The following is an 18,054-nucleotide window of genomic DNA, read 5'->3' on the forward strand; positions in this document are numbered from 1 at the left end:
TCCTGAGCGGTTATGGATTCGGGCTAGTAATCAGAAGGTTGCTGGTTTGATTTCCGGCCGTGCCAAATGACGTTGTGTCCTTGGACAAGACACTGTACCCTACTTGCCTCGGGGGTAATGTCCCTGTACTTACTGTAAGTAGCTCTGGATAAGAGCGTCTGCTAAATGTAAATGTATGAACAATATTTATTGATACATTTATTTCTGTATTTATTTATTTCTGTATTTATTTATTTATGTGTACATTTATTTCTGTATTTCCTCATCTTTAAGCGGAATCGGGGCGGGACTCGAACGTTTAGCCACTAGCCAGGCATTATGCCATTGCAATCAAGCCCAGATAGATTATAGAAGCAAAGTTACAGTAAACTGGTTTAGACGATTGCATATCATTGAAATGGTGCGGTCTAGTTTAGAAGCATCAGAGTACTGTAATACTCTGTTTGACCGACACAATTTACTCATAGTTTATGCAGGGCATTTGTAATGGTGCGTGCTGCACATTTGTCACTATCAACATCAAATCAATCGGCACATAGATCCAACAGATCTGTACTCCATTAAGAATATCTTCATACCCTTCATGTGTTGTCGTTAAATGTAACTTGCAAACAAGTAGTTTGTTCTGCATCTTTATTTGATCTTGCCCTATACTGTACAGTTCGATTTTTATTGAATTATCAATAACTGACAACACACAATTGGTGATTATAACCATGTAATGATAGAAATAGAAAACAGTTTAATAACATTTTACTTTGCCATTTTAATAAGCAACAGACATTAAACAACTTTAGGAAAGGAAGCGAATACACTGATACTGAATCCATTATTAAATCAAATGTAAAACAAGTAGATCATGGACTCATTTATTTACAATTTGACTAATGCGTGTTTTCTCTAGTAATATTTTAATGTTGATCTTCACGGCATAGCAAGACCATCGAAAGGATAATTACTACTTTCTTGTTTTCTTTGGTTAAGTTCAAAACGTTGAGCTATCCGTCTTTGTCGATCACGAAGGGAAAATATTGTATGTAAAACATTTTAGGCCAATCTTCGTGTTAGCTGACTTTCGTTTTTTCACACCCATCATGACGTAATCATTTCAGATACAGTTCTGAACCGATCTAAACGTTGAGCGAAGACAAAGTGAGCCAACGCCTTTCAGCCTATTTACAGAAACAACAGGTGAGTCCATTCAAATTGAACTGTCATAGTCCAACAAGTATTCCTCCATAGTGAAACATTTGTTTCACAGCCTATTTATGACTTTTAATGGCACAAAGTAGAACGTGAAATGGCGGCGAGCGAAAAGACAAGGAAGCAACTAAATCATTGCGTACATTCTTGTAGGCTGCCCAGTATGTTTTTGCTCTCTGGAATGGCCGATACTTAAAAGTCTCGTTTGTGTTCGTACAATATTGAAAGTTTTGGTCAGATCCAATGTGTGCTTTAAGGAGCAGGCTACTGTTTATAGGTTTGTAGACTGAACCCAGTAAGTCGATTCAAACGGATTCCACCAGCAATCAACATTGAATCAAGTTCAGTACATGAACTAGTGGATGGCTTAAACTTTTCACATTCTGCTGATCTTGTATGTATTTGTACCAAGTCAGTTGTGTGTGTGTGTGTGTGTGTGTGTGTGTGTGTGTGTACATCATTATCATATAGTACTATGGTATAACGTCTGTATTTCAAGACACATTGACACACTGCACATCACATGACCTTTCAAGGTAAAACAATGCATATTGGTTTTTCGCAGCCTACGGATGTTTTATTTATTATTAATAGACCAGAACATGCTTATTGGCCTGTGAAAAAGAGGAATTCATACAGAATAAGAGTTATCGAGCTTTTTTACCGACACGTAGTTGGCTACACATTACAGATTGGAAAAAATCCTATTTTGTGTGCAAAGCTCTTTATCAGGTATTATTCGGAATGCCTAATGTTGTATTAGTGGACGCGCTTATTTCTTATATTTAAGCTACACATAGGAGGAAGTAAACGCCTCGTTCCCATACAATCAGCAATGCTGTGGGACATATATTCCGTATTCTTTAATATGGCTCAGTAAAATAAGATTTAAGGAAGGTTTGGTATTGACATTAAATCAGTAAGTAGGCTAGACAACGACCTTTTGTGACAGGCTAAAAAAACAACCATTGCAACACACTATAGCCTAAAATGCTGCAAAGTTTACCTTTTCTTCGCAGTGCAATGGTTGATTTAGACTACGTTTTCCATTTAATTGGATCATCTTTGTCTATCTTTTGATTGTCATTCTGACAATGACAATGCTTAGAGAGAGGCCATGTTATCAAGCCAGTCCTGTTGTTGCAGAGTTAAAGAGGGAGTGTAGAAGTGGAGAATGATTTCCCGTAAATCACCATCAGCCAATTACAGCTCTCTGGTTGGCCAAGGGCAAGCTAGGATCAAGCGACACTAAGCAACAGACGTAGGCTACACAGCACGATTACAGGGCATGTATTAAAGAGAGATAATACAGAAAGAGATTATTAACAGTGGATAACCAGAAGAGAAACCTGCCTCTGGTATGTCTATGTTTCTGTCCTCTAATCTTTACATATTTTTCTCAGTTGGGTCGTCTACTTCCGGCCCTTTTCATGTTCAGTTGGAGTGTGGTTTTGGGTTGTGGTTTTTGCAGTAGGGGTGCATGTGCATGCAAGCTTTAGCATTAAGTGACTTTTGATAGATTGTGTGTTACTTTAATATGTGGTTAAATACATACTGAAGGACGTTTCAAGGGGTAAATTGTGTTGTCGATCCAGCATGTGAACATCAATAGACTAGACAACCCATTTCTCTTTAAGTTAATTGTCAAATATATAATTGCTGTTTAGGCTGGTTTTGCACCAGGGAGGTTAAGAAACCTCATTGCCCCTTAAAGGAGCTTTTGTCTGTGGTTCAAATGCCGAGAGACAGTGAGATAAACTAGGGTCAAGTGCAGTACAGCACATGATGCAACAGGCAGAAACTATAGCTCGAAGTTCTTCAGAGCTTATACCAGTCTCTGACAGGTCCCCCCATTTGACCACTCAACTCAAACATGCTGTGTTCAGATCTTGTCACAGTCATTTGTCAAATTGCAGTTATTATGACATTAATTCACATTTCATCTCTGTCTTATCTCAGGATCTATCTACTGTTCTCTATCCCAAGACCACAGTCTACATTAGTTCCGTGAAGGAACCTCACAAAACCACTCTACTGTACTTCATACTAACTTTACAGTTGTAACTGTCAAAACAAGCCTGCTATTGAGTTTCCTGCCTTATGCGTCCTTCCGCCAATTTGAAGTTATAGTGAGCAAGGTGTGCCGCTGATCAAGTTTCTGTGCATCACAGACTAAACCGTCTTTGTTGAGAGTCTGATAGAACAGTGGATGAAAGAACAAGGAAGAGATAACCACCACGACAACAAGCCTTGCTTTGTTCCGTTGCTAACAGGTGGAAAGTCCAGTTCACATGAGATCTCTTCAGGATTATAGATGAAGCTTGTAAACTGTACGGTTTGATTAGAGTTGACACTAATGCAACCGCAGGTTTTACCGCAGACATTTACCACTGGCGGTGTAACAACAACTTAGATTAGTGTATTTTTAAAGGGTTGTTATACTGATGCAAGAGTTTGACCAATGGATCCAATATCCAAGGCTGCTTTTAACTACCAATTTGATTGTAGTTTCCAACATTGTGTTTCTTCCACAGCAGGTGAAATGGCAGTCAGTGGCAGGCTTCTCAGAAACTCGACCACTCCATTCTCTTGTTCACTTGGAGCTGACCGGAATAAAGCGGACCTGGCCTACCAAACCCATGTCCAGAGGGTAGAGGACAAGAGGAGGAAGGAGAGCAAAGGAGACATCATGGAAAATGTCCACCCCATTATTGCAAAAGTCTTAACACAAGGGACAGCACAAGTAGGGGAAGGACCACCGAATTGTTGGGAGAACTCCCCCTTCATCGCCCAGGCTGAATGTGAGTATAAATGAGGAAAAACACTCCACAGTCCTTATCATGTAGAGAAAGAGTGGTCCAGTGAGCTAACACCTGCTGTCTATACTCTGCAGGTGAAACCCAAGAATCCCAAGAGTTCAGCCCTTCCTGTTCATCACGCTCCTACAATCCCCCCACCTGCCTCATCAGCGGGTATGACCTCTCTCAATAACACAGTCCCTCAGTGTAGCTCCTGCACATTTGGGCCACTTTTGCCAGATTTCACGCAGTTTGTGGTTCTGTTTAAACGGTATTGTCTTAACATATGCTATAGCTGTCATCTTTTGTGACATTTGATATATTCATGCCAGTTAGTTCAGAATTAAATCACACGGGTTGTTTTGTCTTCCACAGTCACTTCTCGGAACACAACCATGTGGTGGACCCCACCTCACTGCACCCCCTGGACACCTGCCGGTCCCAGCACATCCCCAGGAAGAAGCAACGGAAAAGACAGAAACGAAAGGAGAAGAAGAAAGAGGAGAAGGCGAAGAGCAGAAAGCCGAGACCGAGGCGCAGAGTTCCTTCTGGAGTTCCGGAGCAGGAGAGTGGCACTATTCGTCTGGTCTTACAGGTAAGTCCGACATGGCTCTTACTCTGGTCTCAAACTCTGATAAATGACAGGCAATAAATTGTCTGAAGCTCAGATTACGTTTGAGGTTGCACCTACAGTCATCCTTGCACACACATAATCCAGGGAGTTCTGACAATGTTTCCTCATGTGTGAAGCCCAGAACCCACGATAAACTGGCAGCACAGTGTGCCTGCAGGTACCTCTTTCAAAAAACATTTTTTACCTGGAAGACCCACTATCTGTAATCGTCCCTTTCATGGCTTGTTCCACCTTAGGGTAAGGTGTCAGACTCCCAGAGAGAAAGAACCATCAACAGCCATCTCCAAGGTTCAGAGGAGCAAGAGAGGGGGCTGTCATCTTATTCCTACAACCCAGGCCACATCTGGGAGCCCCAAAATTGTAACCCTCTCTCCGACCTCCCTGCCTTTGGGCTGGACGGTGACTCTGAGAGTTTGGGAGACTTCACTCTGGCCCTGGCGGGCCTTCGGGGTAGTGTGAGTCAGGGGGACCTGTGTTTCGCAGCTCCCTTTTCCAAAGACATGGAGACGGACGTGAGGAAGGCCGAGGAGAACGAGCTCTCTGCGTCGGAGCCTGACATAAACGAGGGCATCGTTTTCAATGAGGTAGGCCTGACTCTCAACTGGGGGTGGGGGGGGGGGGGTCTCTGTTACTAAATATATATGATCACGATGATGTTGAATAAGATGCTTGTTCCATTGGTAGTTGGTGTCCTCTGAATCACGCCTGCTTGCTCTCCGGTTTCTCATTAGAACATTCGGCCTGTGGACTATGAGTACAGAGAGGGGAAGGAGTTCACCTCCGAGTTCATCAGGAGGGGAGCCTACGGAGAGGTGTACAGTGTCCGAGACAGAAAAACAAACTACCGATTTGCTTCCAAAAAGGTGCGGCAAGAGACAAGAGTGTCTGTACTTCACCATGTTGTCCGTGTGGATGTGCATCATCAAATATGTGTCCTTTCGTTTATTCCCTTTCTTTGCTCCCAGATTCCTCTGAAGAATTTCAACAGTGGGGAGGTAAGCACGTGGAGTGCCCTCAAGTCTCCTCGCGTGGTGGAGCTCTTCGGAGTGGTGAGGGAGGGGCCTTACGTTCACCTGTTAATGGAGTACAAATCTGGTAAGCCCTTCCTGCCTCTGTGTGTCCTGCCTCCAGCCAGGGCTCTCTAAAGTCGACTGCGCTTCGTGTGATTGTGATAGTTTTGGTGACTTTCTGACCCCCCCTCTGTTCCCTCCAGGCTCTGTGGGGCAGCTTCTCACAACCAGGGGTCGACTTCCAGAGGACATAGCCCTGCACTACTACTCTCAAGTCACAGCTACACTAGAGTACCTGCAGAAGAGACGAGTCGCACACCTGGACATAAAAGGTAGGCGACACATCTGACCTTCAATACTTCTACAGTCAACATAAACAACTGCACACGCACACATAAACAAAGGGGGTCTGAACGCAGAAACTATACCACTGTGAAAGATGGGCTGGGTGTTTGATTGTGTTTGAGCGTTCAAATCATTCTTAACATCTACCATTCAGAAGTTCAGGAAAAGGTGAGAAGACAGGACTCGTCATAGAAATCATACTGAGATTTCTTTTTCTTTTCTTTTTTTCGTCTTTTTTTCCGTTTGTTTTTGTAGTTGTTGTGTGGAACACAAATGTCAGAGATTGAGTCTTGATCTCTCGCACCTGTGTTGTGAAACCAGACTATCACACAGAGAACTTGCCAAGCCGGGAATTTCCCACAGCGTGACTCACCGCTTCACTTTAGCGACGGCGCATGTGCGCACGGGAGAAAAAGCGTGCAAGGCCGATCGGAGGAGGGGAACGGAGAGAGAAAATACCGAGCGAGAAAGAGAGAGTGTGAGCGCGAGGGGAAGGGAGTACCACAGAGAATACTTATCACACAGAGAGTAAAAAAAAAAAGAAGAAAAAAGGCAGAAAGGAGAAGTGGGGGAGGGGCAGAATGGGATGGAGAGGGGTTGACAGAACCTACACTCCCCCTGGTGTCTGACATGCAGTTCTGCATAGGAAACAAGGTGGCTTTGCCAACTCTGATCACCTGCTGCTTGTCTGTAAACAGCCCCTAAATGCATTCTAGATATGATTGTCTTGGCCAACAGCTGTTTCCTAATAGCCGACATGACTCACATTCTACTCCAATGGCCATCTGACCATAGTCTGCATAGCTACACTGCTGCTAAATGCGTCTTTCTTATCTAAGGATTACAGAACAACCGTCAGATAATCCAGCACAGCACATCTACATGAAGTCAATTTCCTTCTCTGTACGTGTGTCTTTCAGCGGAAAATGTGTTGCTGTCCGAGGATGGGAAAGACATCTTTTTGTGTGACTTTGGACAGTCCGAGAGACTGGACCACAACGGGCAGAGCCTCAGTTCCTCTCGAGGTAAACAATAACAAGACCTCAGACGCCCAGTCCCTCGGCCAGAGTGCGTGACCTGTATGCGACCTTGGCGGACGCCTCAATGTTCACGCTTTCCGTGTGTGTGTGAGAGCAGATATGAAGGGCACGGAGACTCACATGGCCCCTGAGGTGGTGAAAGGGGAACCCCGCGGAGCCAAGGCAGACGTGTGGAGCAGCTGCTGTATGCTACTGCACATGCTCAATGGGTGCCAGCCCTGGATTCGAAACTACTCCTGTCTTCTATACCTCCAGGTAGGAATCATCCACCCAAGTGCGAGTCTCCCAACTGTCACACATTCCAGAACGACTGTTTAGTCAACGACGCTGATCCTTTGTGTTTCCGTGGTCACAGATAGCCAATAGGCCACCGCCTCTCAGAGAGATCCCCCCTGACTGCAGTCCGCTCACTGCTGAGATCCTAAAGGCGGGCCTGCAGAAAGACCCAATCGTGAGAGCTTCAGCGTCTGATCTCAAGAAAAAGGCAGTCAGAGCCCTTAGAGAAGGTGACCACCGCTACACTGCCTGTTCAATCATCTGTTTGTTTTGTTTTTTATTCTCGTTTATTTCAGGGACAATGCACACCAATCAACAGCAAAACTGTAAGTGGGCCAGAGTTAGCCAGAGACGCTAATTTTCATCTGCTGTCCCCGGCCAGACGTTTAAAGGCAGCCTAAAAAAAAACAGACAGTAACGTATAGACACAACCAGTTCACATATAAGCAAAAGAAAAGTGTACCTGCAGTACAAGCACATACGTAACACTGAGGAACATAACATACGTCCACACTTAACAAGACAAACGCAGATATAGGCAGACAGTACATCAATGCTTGCAAACCTGATTGGCAACATGTTTGAATGTTTTGTATGTGTCTTTTGTGCATATGTGTGATGGCAGAGCATTCCAAGTGTATGCTGAATTGACAGAAAATACTGACTTGCTAAAAGCTATGTGAAATAACACAATCATCTAGCTAAAATAACTACATTAAATTAATTAATCTATCAACTGCTGTAATGCTGTGTAATAACAATGTTAACCACAAAACGTTCTGTGATGTAGTAACAATATTTTGTATGTGTTTGTGACGCTGAAGTGGGGGGACTCACTAGCCCCATCAGAGGACCTTACAAGGAACCTCTACGGAACGTCGACCACCCCTTGTACTCCCCTCAACCCAGCTCCAGCCCTGCCATCTCTGAGGAGTGTTACGACCCCTGCGAGCTTTCCAAGGGTCCAGGATGGAGGGAAAATAAGGAGGAGGAGGAGGAGGCCTCTGACCAAGGGAAAAAAAGGGCAGAGTCGACTCTCCCCCTCCTTACCCCACCACATGTCCACCCCAAACACAAGACAGCAAATGTGTCTTCCACTTTGTCAGAGGTTGAGTTGCGCAAATTGGAAAAGGGTGAGTGCCAATACTGTAGTATGTGAGTGAGAGAGAACGAGAAAGAGTGTTATGAGTCCTATATAAATAGTAGGAGCATCGGATAATCGGGCTAGTAATCAGAAGGTCGCTGGTTCGATTCCCGGCCGTGTGTAATGACGTTGTGTCCTTGGGCAAGTCACTTCACCCTACTTGCCTCGGGGGAATGTCCCTGTACTTACTGTGAGTCGCTCTGGATAAGAGCGTCTGCTAAAAATGACTAAATGTAAATGTCTCTGTCGTTGCTGTTTCTACTTGCTTACTTTTCTCATGGTTGGATTTCTGTTGTGTCTGTCTGTCTGTCTGTGTCCGCTCAGATTTCTACCTGATCAGTCTGTCTCAGCTGTACTCACCCGAGAGTCTGGAGCAGCTGCTCTCATGCCTGAACAGTGAGAGCCACTCCAACTGGGAACAAGGTGACAAAAAGGTAACCAATCCAAATGTACGTTTCACAGCTAAGGGAGTAATGTGCTTTAAAGGGTCCCTTCGCAACATCACTAGATTGGGGGAGGTTGCAGGTTTAAATCCCTCTCTGTACGTCAACATTTGGGCAAATGTTTTCTAAAAATCTTATTATTATTATTATATGCATTTACAACCTTCCTGTCTTCCTGCTCTGTCTGTCCGGCACTCTGATCACAGGACTCTGGCCGTTGGTCCATCAGCCCAGGAGAAGACCTCAGCTCCGGAGTGTTTTCATACAACAGCCAATCAGAGACCGGTTTTAGTATGGATTGGCGGGGCCATTCTAACCTGCCGTCACCCCGTCGTTTAGAAGGTAAGAGAAGCCTCATTTATCTCCTCCTAACAATTGTATGAAATTTTATCTAATGTTCATTTCTATGAAATGTTTGATCATAATAATTCCTCTGACTGGTTCAGGAGTGGGTGTGTGCATCCGAGATTTTAACGGGCAGAATATCCAGATCAGAGAGAAACTAGGGGTGACAGTTGGACACATTGCCACGGGGATAAGCGAACAGGTGAGGGCTCAGTGGTTTTACACATCAGTTGAAAGTTGACCATTTTTTTAATGCTGTCTAACAACCCCTGTTATCGTCTTCAGTAATGCATTTCACTCATCCCTAGATCTCTGAGCGGGTGTTCACTATGGAGACACAGGAGGGCCAGCCAGTAGTCTGTAACGAGGTGGTGCAGAGTGCTGGTATCGGTCTGCGCTGTATCCCTGCTCCTGATCATAGCACTTTCTGGACGTGGAGAATCAGAGATGGGGTCCTGGAGACACAAGATTGAGCCTGTATGCGCAACCTGTCATTACTGCCATCGATTCGTCAGGTCTCCCGTCAACAACAGTTTATGCCATTGTATGTATCAACGTGCGTGATATAGTATTGAAAAATGTGGAGGTATATGCAAAAGTTGCCATTGTCTGGTCTTGAACGTGATTTGATTATGGCTTCTCTATTATCACCTGACTGAAATTCATGTACAAACGCAACCACAATTATGTTTTTTAAATGTAATTGTCCATCTGTATTAGATAAAATATCATGCTAAAATAAAGTTTGTTTTACACTTGTGTGTTATTATATTCACAACACCATTAATACAGAATAATTACATCTTTATTATTTGCCACTTATGACAGTACACAAGACTAAAATCCTTAAAAAACTTTATTTAGAATTGCATCGTACAAAACAATGTCACTGCTTAACATTTGTTTTTGAGGGGGGGGGTGTATATCTAAACAAACTGATCAGCTTCACAAGAGATAGAAAAAGTAAAAAATTTGAGAGCCATATCAAAGTGATTTATTAAATAAAGACCAAGGCACTGACAAATTAAACAAAACCAATAGGATACATGTATCAAAAAGAGTATATAAATGAAGGTATGATTGTGGTATCGAGTTTAAATTGCCCACTTAAAAATACAGTACTTTGAAGACTATGCTGAGAGAGGTAAACATCTGTAAGAGAAGCACAGTGCTGTTTGTGTGTGTCATACAAGAAGGACTGAAAACATGCATACAAACGCACTGCTTCAGAGTAAGCTGATCATAACATCACACTTGCACAAGAACACCCACAGACATATGAAGAAAAAGCATACTCAAGCATAGTAACACCGTGATAAGCTGGAGAGAATCAGATAGGGAAAGGGAGACTCGAAGGAAAAAAAGTGCAAGGACGAAGCGCTGCAAGAAATAAGTTGAGTTTCAACTTAAAGCTCACGTGAACAATATTTATATGGTCTGTTCATTTCGTTTTGAGATTCACCAATCCAGGAATTCATAAATTAATGCAGTGACTGTAGGGAAAAATAAATAAATAAAAATGTGCCCTGGCAGAGTCTCTCCATCCTTATCTCCCTTCAAGGCAGTCACATGACACTCACACTTTCAGTTGTGTAGAGGACCGAGACATGACTCACGCCCAATCCTTATCCATATATGGTGGGTGGAAACAAGGGGTTGTTTATCAGGTCCAAACACTGAGTGCTTTAAACTCACTCTTATTCTCTCTCATGTTTTTAAGTTTAACTTCAGTTCCTGAAGCCCTCGTCATTTACCAACTTAGCTTTTCTCCCTCCAATCCCAACTTATTTTCCTGTTATCTTCTTTCACTTCTCCTTCCGTTTACATCTTCCGTATGACCAGAACAGTGGTGAGAACTCCAGCTAAAAACACCCCCACGGTCTGCCAGGTAGGAGTACCAAAGTAAGACCGGATTCCCTCCTAAAAACCAAGCACATCAAGACAGTTGTTAAAACCTTCCTTCCATAGGACATTTAATTTAATTGAGATTTTTTTCTTTTCTTACCCAGCCACCCTGCTCTCTAATCCAGTTGATCACATGATCACGTAGGTAGTCTATGGTCCAAGTAATAATGGTTCTTATAACGTCAGGAACATGAGTCACCAGAGCCTGAAAGATGCAGTGACAGAATGAAGGTCGGCGGTGTTGATCTGGATCAGCTCCTTGTGCCATCACATCAATTATATTGCACAACACAACGTATTTAATATATACTCTTTAAATTACAGCACATTCCACTTGTCCTTTAACCCATGGAGGGTTGAAAGTAGGGAGCCATAAGCACGTTCCACTTACCTTGATAACCAACCGACAGGCAAAGTAAAAGAGGGCTACTACTCGACCCCAGTTGAATTTGCCATCAGAAAAAATCTCATAGGCCACTCTCATAAACACATCCTTGGTAGGCATGAGTGAAGAATTGTTTATCATGCTGAAATGACAACACAACAAGAATTTTTGCCTCCTTCTTTATACTTTACAGATTTACCAAGGGGGCAGAGAATTATATATTTGTAATACCTTTGGAGCTGTACGTTTCCATCCAGCTCATCTCCAATCTGCTGAAGGCACTGGGCCAGCTTCTTATGGTTGGGGTCATTAAGCTCACTTCCACCTAACTGAGATCGAGTCACCATGGTGTTGCTGTCACCATGTCGGTGAACTCGTTCATAAATGAAACTGCATGAAAAGAATAAGAGGTTTGTTGGGTTCGTGATGATAGAGGAAACAATACTATAGTAAACAATACTCACTCTTTCAGTAAAGCGGCTCCAACAGCTAGTATTTGATCATTGCCATTTCCTAGGAGTCGGAAGAGCAACACATTTTCAATTAGACATAATATTTCGGTCGTAAACAATACTCGATGGGCCAACAGGTACTGTGTAGAATCGAACTTTCCAGATTTCAGAAAGTGACACATTCGACGAACATGCTTATCGTTAGGTGAGGACGCTAAGAAAATCAATATTGTCATTGAAACCGGGGCTCCACTTTGTTTCCTTGGTAATCTTAGGAAATGCCAATTTCCTAAGATAGATCCTTTTCCAAAACATAGGTCTATGAAATATTACTTTTAACTACAGTGAACAGTTGATTTTACATCATAAACTTAGTGGTAAAGTGACTAGTTTGGGACACACAGACACAATGCGTTCGTGATTTCAAGCTAGCTCGAGCTGATGTGTTGAACCCGTCCCGTCTAGCTAGCTAGCGTTAGCTGTCAAGCAAAATAGGCTACATGTGTCAGGCACCCAAAACTAAAACACTAACAGGTATCCCCGATTCCCGAGTTCATATCATAAATATAACCTGGATGATATAGCAATGTTATATCAGCAATGTCATATAGCACATCTATTTGTTTTGATAAAAGTATTACCAGAATCGCCTCCTCCCGACGATGCCATCTTCTTGTATAACTTCTTGTTCTAGATTGCTTCCGTCTTTGGTCACGTGACAAGTGTGTTTTCCTACAAACGAGGGGCGTGGCTATGTTTGTAGCTAGTTAAATTCCTGTGAAGTTGTTAGGTTTTTAGAATTTAAGTTTAAATCTGAAATACTTAGCTTTCTAAATGAAATGATCTTTAAACTTCTTCCACTAGTTTATCAACATGGTGCGCAAAATAAGTAACCACATAGCACCTGACTTTTGGAGAGACCTCACACAAATGTTTGGTGGCAATAATCTACATGTGTGTCTATCCGGTTTCACTTAAACACCAGGATATAGAAAGTATTTTTTACATATAAATGATCAAGTCCCTGGCGGTTTAAACCCCACTGTGTGACTCCGATTTGTTTCCAAAATGTGATTGACGTTCCCATTGACTGTTGAACACAGGAAGAAACTTTAGCGCACACCTCGTTGGCCTTTGCCTATTTAATCGTCATCTCCGGTCCATTCTGTCTTCCGTCAGCCGCGCACATGCGTTGGCCTTTTTACGACTCGGCTGGCGAAGATGGCGGACTCACAAGTACGTTCTTCTAAATGGCGTGGTGATTACGATATACTTTTTATCGTTAAAATATACATTTTTGGATGGTAACATCCAGGCTTCACTAGTATATAGTACTGTCTCGATCCGAGTCAAGGCTACCCAGAAGGTACCGTTGTACTTGAACTAAGCCAGCTAGCTTGCTGTTTTAAATTTAATTCAGTTCTGCAAGTGATGTTTTATCACAATGGCTTTGACGACATATCCCCTTGGCAATATTGATGCAGCATAGATTTGACAAGCATAGACTAGATAGTTTTACTTAATTTCTTTCTCTCCCCCTGGTTTTCAGACCGAGAGGGCTCATCAGAAGCAGCCCACCATGTTCCAGAACAAGAAGCGTGTTCTTATAGCTGAAGGAGGCTAAGGAGAAGCTCCCACGCTACCACAAGTGTTGGGCTTCGCTTCAAAACCCCAAGAGGTAATTTGTGCCTCAATGATAAAGATTTGGTCCTATCTCCCAAGTAGGCATGACTATTTCCCGGCGGGTATTCCTTGCAGTCTGCAAATGATGTTTTTCTCACGGTGGTCTTCCTAGCCTGTAAGGCACTGACGATGCTGCCCTTTGGCAAAACTGATGCAAATTATGGGACATTTCTGCATCTGCACTAGTCTAGGACATGTACTGCTTGAACCTAACAACTGTTTTTGTAACCAGGCTATTGACGGCACTTGCATTTACAAGAAATGGCCCTTTACCGGAGATGTCTCCATCCGTGGATGTATCTTCTCTGGTCAGTCCTGAAGTCTACCTCTAACTTCACTTGGCTTTCTGCAAGTGATTTGTAGTTTGATTTGGTTATGGATACGTGGAGAATTTGAATCCCTCCAAGCTAGGCTACAAATGATGTTTTTCTCACGATGGTCTTCCAAGCCCTCGGGCTCTGACGATAATGCCTCATGGCATTGCTGATGTGGCCCAGGAATCTAGTCTTTAGATCATTATAGGGGAATCTTAATTGAAACTTTACAAAAACTCATTGTTCTTGTGCAACAGGTGTGGTGACCAAAATGAAGATGCAGAGGACCATTGTGATCAGATGGGACTACCTGCATTACATTCGCAAATACAACCGTTTTGAGAAGAGACATAAGAACATGTCTGTCCATCTGTCCCCTGCCTTCAGGTATGATCCTTTCATGTTCAGTAACACCACATGCACTTAAGTCACGGCCAATTTGATTTTCAGTACTTTTCTGCAAATGATGTTTTTCTCACGATGGTCTTCCTAGCCCTCGTGCTCTGATGATACTGCCTTATGGCAACACTGATGCAGCTTATCTTCTAACCCATCACATGATTGAAGCACAACCTTTTTGGATGAGGGGCTTCAAATGGCTTCCGCAGTTCTGTCTTGGACTGGGCCCTTCCAGATATCCATGTTCTGATTGGTTTCTTCTTTCCTCTGCAGAGATGTCCAGGTTGGAGACAATGTAATCGTTGGAGAATGCTGACCCCTCAGCAAGACCGTGAGGTTCAATGTTCTAAAGGTCACAAAGGCTGCTGGAGCCAAGAAGCAGTTCCAGAAGTTTTAGATGTTGGATGTTATGACATGAAGGCATTCTTGACTGGCCTGTGCTGTTAAAAATAAACGAATGTTCTCAGTCATGCTGTTTGGCTCACTTCAATTGAATTACAGAAGCAGGGACACCAGTAAATAAATAATGGAATACAGAAGGGGAGTTCAATCCTGGTCCACTATCCTGTTTTAGAAAAGTCCCTGCTCCAGCACACCTGATTCAAATGATTGGTTGTTATCAGGCTTTTGCAGCAGGCCTGTTGATTTGAATTGGGTGTGCTGGAGTAGGGCAAAATCTAAAACATACAGGATGGCGAGGACCAGGATTGAACACCCCTGAAATACAGGTTGACAAGCCTGCCTACAAGTGTGAGTGAGAAGTGAATACTTGAAGTTATTTTTAGTTTTATTAGCCTGTCTTATGATGTACTTTAAAGGAATGGCTACTGCTTTTGTAAGCACTAATGACCCTGCCATATACATTTTAGAAAGGATAATTTCTAAATCAGGTGTCATACAGCTCCTCTGACTTGTCACAAGTTTCCTCTAAGTTCTATCAAAATGTGCAGCTGAACTGTCAGTTATGTCTGTTGAGACCTTACTCTGGAATGTAATCAGATGTCAGGTGTTCAGTCTACATCCTCAATCTGTAGAAGGCCTTCTGTGAGGTCATTGGTGTGCTGCTGTAAATGGGAAGACAATCCTCTCGGGAACGTGACCCTCTAATAGCTTTTAGTAAAACCTGCATAATTTTAGATGTATTTACCATTTTACACTACATAAGGGCACTGTGTCTCACACGTGTTGTGGAGACAATCTAAATGTGTCTATCCGGTTTCACTTAAACACCAGGACATAGAAAGTATTTTTCATATATAATTGATCAAGTCCCTGGCGGTTATATCCCACTGTATGACTCTGTTTTGTTTCCAAAATGTGATTGTCGTTCCCACTGACTGTTGAACACCGGAAGAAACTTTAGCGCACACCTCGTTGGCCTTTGCCTATTTAATCGTCATCTCCGGTCCGTTCTGTCTTCCGTCAGCCGCGCGCATGTGTTGGCCTCTTTACGACTCGGCTGGCAAAGATGGCGGACGCACAAGTACGTTCTTCTAAATGGCGTGGTGATTAAAATATACACTTTTTATCGTTTAAATATACGTTCTTGGACATCTTAATGCATTACACAACATACTTTTGGCAATTAGCATGCTGGTGAAATATTTTTTATCTAGTTTAGTCGTAAAATCGGACTTAAAATCATATTTCACTCACTTGTGCAATGTGGAACGCATTGTCGGAAGCTACGGCTATGGTTGTAGCATGCTAGCCTTAGAATTAGCTAGCTAACTAAATACTAGGCCAGGCCTTAATGTTTGTGCCTATACTTGGCTTAAGTTGATCAAAAAGTAATATTTATATTTCAGTGATATACAATTTATTGTTGATTTTTAAAGTGCTAAAATCCAGGCTTCACTAGTTCATAGTACTGCTCCATCCGAGTTAACGCTACCCAGAAGGTACCGTTCTACTTGAACTAAGCCAGCTAGATTGCTGTTTTTGATTTCATTCAATTGTTCTTCAAGTTGTGTGTTCTATCACAATGGCTTTGACGACATATCCCTTTGGCAGTATTGATGCAGCATAGATTTGACAACCATCAAGTAGATAGTTTTACTAAACTTCTTTCTCTCCCCCTGGTTTTCAGACCGAGAGGGCTTATCAGAAGCAGCCCACCATCTTCCAGAACAAGAAGCGTGTTCTTGTAGCTGAAGGTGGCAAGGAGGCTAAGGAGAAAATCCCACGCTACCACAAGAGTGTTGGGCTTGGCTTCAAAACCCCAAGAGAGGTAAATTGTGCCTCAATGATAAAGATTTGGTCCTATAGCTCATAAGTAGTCATGCCTATTTCCCGGCGGGTATTCCTTGCAGTCTGCAAATGATGTTTTTCTCACGATGGTCTTCCTAGCCTGTAAGGCACTGACGATGCTGCCTTTTGGCTAAACTGATGCAAATTATGGGACACTTCTGCATCTGCACTCGTCTAGGACGTAATACTGCTTGAACCTAACAACTGTTTTTGTGACCAGGCTATTGACGGCACTTACATTGACAAGAAATGCCCCTTCACCGGAGATGTCTCCATCCGTGGACGTATCCTCTCTGGTCAGTTCTGAAGTCTACCCCTATTGTCACTTGGCTTTCTGCAAGTGATTTGTAGTTTGATTTGGTTGTGGATACGTGGAGAATTTGAACCCCTCCAAGCTAGGCTACAAATGATGTTTTTCTCACGATGGTCTTCCAAGCCCTCGGGCTCTGACGATAATGCCTCATGGCATTGCTGATGTGGCCCAGGAATCTAGTCTTTAGATCATTATAGGGGAATCTTAATTGAAACTTTACAAAAACTCATTGTGTTCTTGTGCAACAGGTGTGGTGACCAAAATGAAGATGCAGAGGACCATTGTGATCAGACGGGACTACCTGCATTACATTCGCAAATACAACCGTTTCGAGAAGAGACATAAGAACATGTCTGTCCATCTGTCCCCTGCCTTCAGGTATGATCCTTTGATGTTCTGTAACGCCACATGCACTGAAGTCACTGTCAATTCGATTTTAAGTACTTTTCTGCAAATGATGTTTTTCTCACGATGGTCTTCCTAGCCCTCGGGCTCTGATGATACTGCCTTATGGCAACACTGATGCAGCTTATCTTCTAACCCATCACATGATTGAAGCACAACCTTTTTAGATCAGGGGCTTCAAATGGCTTCCGCAGTTCTGTCTTGGACTGGGCCCTTCCAGATATCCATGTTCTGATTGGTTTCTTCTTTCCTCTGCAGAGATGTCCAGGTTGGAGACAATGTAATCGTTGGAGAATGCCGACCCCTCAGCAAGACCGTGAGGTTCAATGTTCTAAAGGTCACAAAGGCTGCTGGAGCCAAGAAGCAGTTCCAGAAGTTTTAGATGTTGGATGACATGAAGGCATTCTTGACTGGCCTGTGCTGTTAAAAATAAACAAATGTTCTCCATCTTGCTTTCTCAGTCATGCTCTTTGGCTCACTTCAGTTTAGAGAAGCAGGGACACCAGTTAAAAAATAATGGCATACAGCAAGGGAGTATAATCCTGGTCCTCTGGGTCCACTATCCTATGTTTTAGAAATGTCCCTGCTCCAGCACACCGGATTCAAAAGATTGGTTATCAGGCTTTTGCAGAAGGCCTGTTTTGAACTGGGTGTGCTGGAGCAGGGCAAAATCTAAAACATACAGGATGGCGAGGACCAGGATTGAACAC

The 18,054-nt window shown here is 43.1% G+C and overlaps 3 protein-coding genes, 6 non-coding genes and 1 pseudogene across 10 annotated transcripts; 9 read left to right on the top strand and 1 right to left on the bottom strand.

The window, feature by feature from the left end:
• Positions 1-1,041: 1,041 nt before the first annotated feature.
• On the top strand, positions 1,042-9,993 carry map3k14a (mitogen-activated protein kinase kinase kinase 14a). Of its 2 annotated transcripts, none has more exons than XM_062447360.1 (16): positions 1,042-1,191; positions 3,738-4,004; positions 4,097-4,175; positions 4,377-4,596; positions 4,872-5,219; positions 5,367-5,498; positions 5,601-5,730; positions 5,849-5,977; positions 6,911-7,015; positions 7,128-7,285; positions 7,386-7,536; positions 8,131-8,439; positions 8,775-8,884; positions 9,100-9,235; positions 9,340-9,440; positions 9,547-9,993. In XM_062447360.1, exons 2-16 carry the CDS (start codon positions 3,746-3,748, stop codon positions 9,709-9,711), a joined length of 2,532 nt encoding a protein of 843 aa, XP_062303344.1. In that variant the 5' UTR covers positions 1,042-1,191; positions 3,738-3,745; the 3' UTR covers positions 9,712-9,993. The 2 variants fall into 2 exon arrangements, with proteins under 2 accessions (XP_062303344.1, XP_062303355.1); XM_062447371.1 differs by lacking the exon at positions 1,042-1,191 and adding an exon at positions 2,428-2,561.
• An 83-nt stretch (positions 9,994-10,076) lies between these two features.
• Positions 10,077-12,730, bottom strand: LOC134007727 (apoptosis regulator BAX-like). Its single transcript, XM_062447384.1, has 6 exons — positions 12,622-12,730; positions 11,993-12,041; positions 11,760-11,918; positions 11,535-11,670; positions 11,244-11,348; positions 10,077-11,158 (listed from the first exon to the last, which is right to left on the bottom strand). Exons 1-6 carry the CDS (start codon positions 12,647-12,649, stop codon positions 11,060-11,062), a joined length of 576 nt encoding a protein of 191 aa, XP_062303368.1. The 5' UTR covers positions 12,650-12,730; the 3' UTR covers positions 10,077-11,059.
• Positions 12,731-13,186: 456 nt separating this feature from the next.
• On the top strand, positions 13,187-14,846 carry LOC134007735 (small ribosomal subunit protein uS17-like; annotated as a pseudogene).
• On the top strand, positions 13,741-13,824 carry LOC134015819 (small nucleolar RNA SNORD35). The gene has a single exon (XR_009929265.1). It is a non-coding gene; the product is annotated as a small nucleolar RNA SNORD35 (small nucleolar RNA).
• Positions 14,077-14,159, top strand: LOC134015978 (small nucleolar RNA SNORD35). Its single transcript, XR_009929353.1, has one exon. It is a non-coding gene; the product is annotated as a small nucleolar RNA SNORD35 (small nucleolar RNA).
• On the top strand, positions 14,436-14,518 carry LOC134015813 (small nucleolar RNA SNORD35). Its single transcript, XR_009929263.1, has one exon. It is a non-coding gene; the product is annotated as a small nucleolar RNA SNORD35 (small nucleolar RNA).
• An 856-nt stretch (positions 14,847-15,702) lies between the features above and the next one.
• Positions 15,703-17,796, top strand: LOC134007745 (small ribosomal subunit protein uS17). Its single transcript, XM_062447405.1, has 5 exons — positions 15,703-15,859; positions 16,466-16,606; positions 16,847-16,922; positions 17,188-17,317; positions 17,603-17,796. The coding sequence occupies exons 1-5, from the start codon at positions 15,845-15,847 to the stop codon at positions 17,724-17,726; spliced, it is 486 nt and encodes a 161-aa protein (XP_062303389.1). The 5' UTR covers positions 15,703-15,844; the 3' UTR covers positions 17,727-17,796.
• On the top strand, positions 16,691-16,774 carry LOC134015967 (small nucleolar RNA SNORD35). The gene has a single exon (XR_009929342.1). It is a non-coding gene; the product is annotated as a small nucleolar RNA SNORD35 (small nucleolar RNA).
• On the top strand, positions 17,028-17,110 carry LOC134015804 (small nucleolar RNA SNORD35). Its single transcript, XR_009929261.1, has one exon. It is a non-coding gene; the product is annotated as a small nucleolar RNA SNORD35 (small nucleolar RNA).
• Positions 17,389-17,471, top strand: LOC134015810 (small nucleolar RNA SNORD35). Its single transcript, XR_009929262.1, has one exon. It is a non-coding gene; the product is annotated as a small nucleolar RNA SNORD35 (small nucleolar RNA).
• Positions 17,797-18,054: the final 258 nt, after the last annotated feature.

This window comes from Osmerus eperlanus, chromosome 2 (assembly GCF_963692335.1).
Source record: "Osmerus eperlanus chromosome 2, fOsmEpe2.1, whole genome shotgun sequence".
NCBI classification, from domain to species: domain Eukaryota; kingdom Metazoa; phylum Chordata; class Actinopteri; order Osmeriformes; family Osmeridae; genus Osmerus; species Osmerus eperlanus.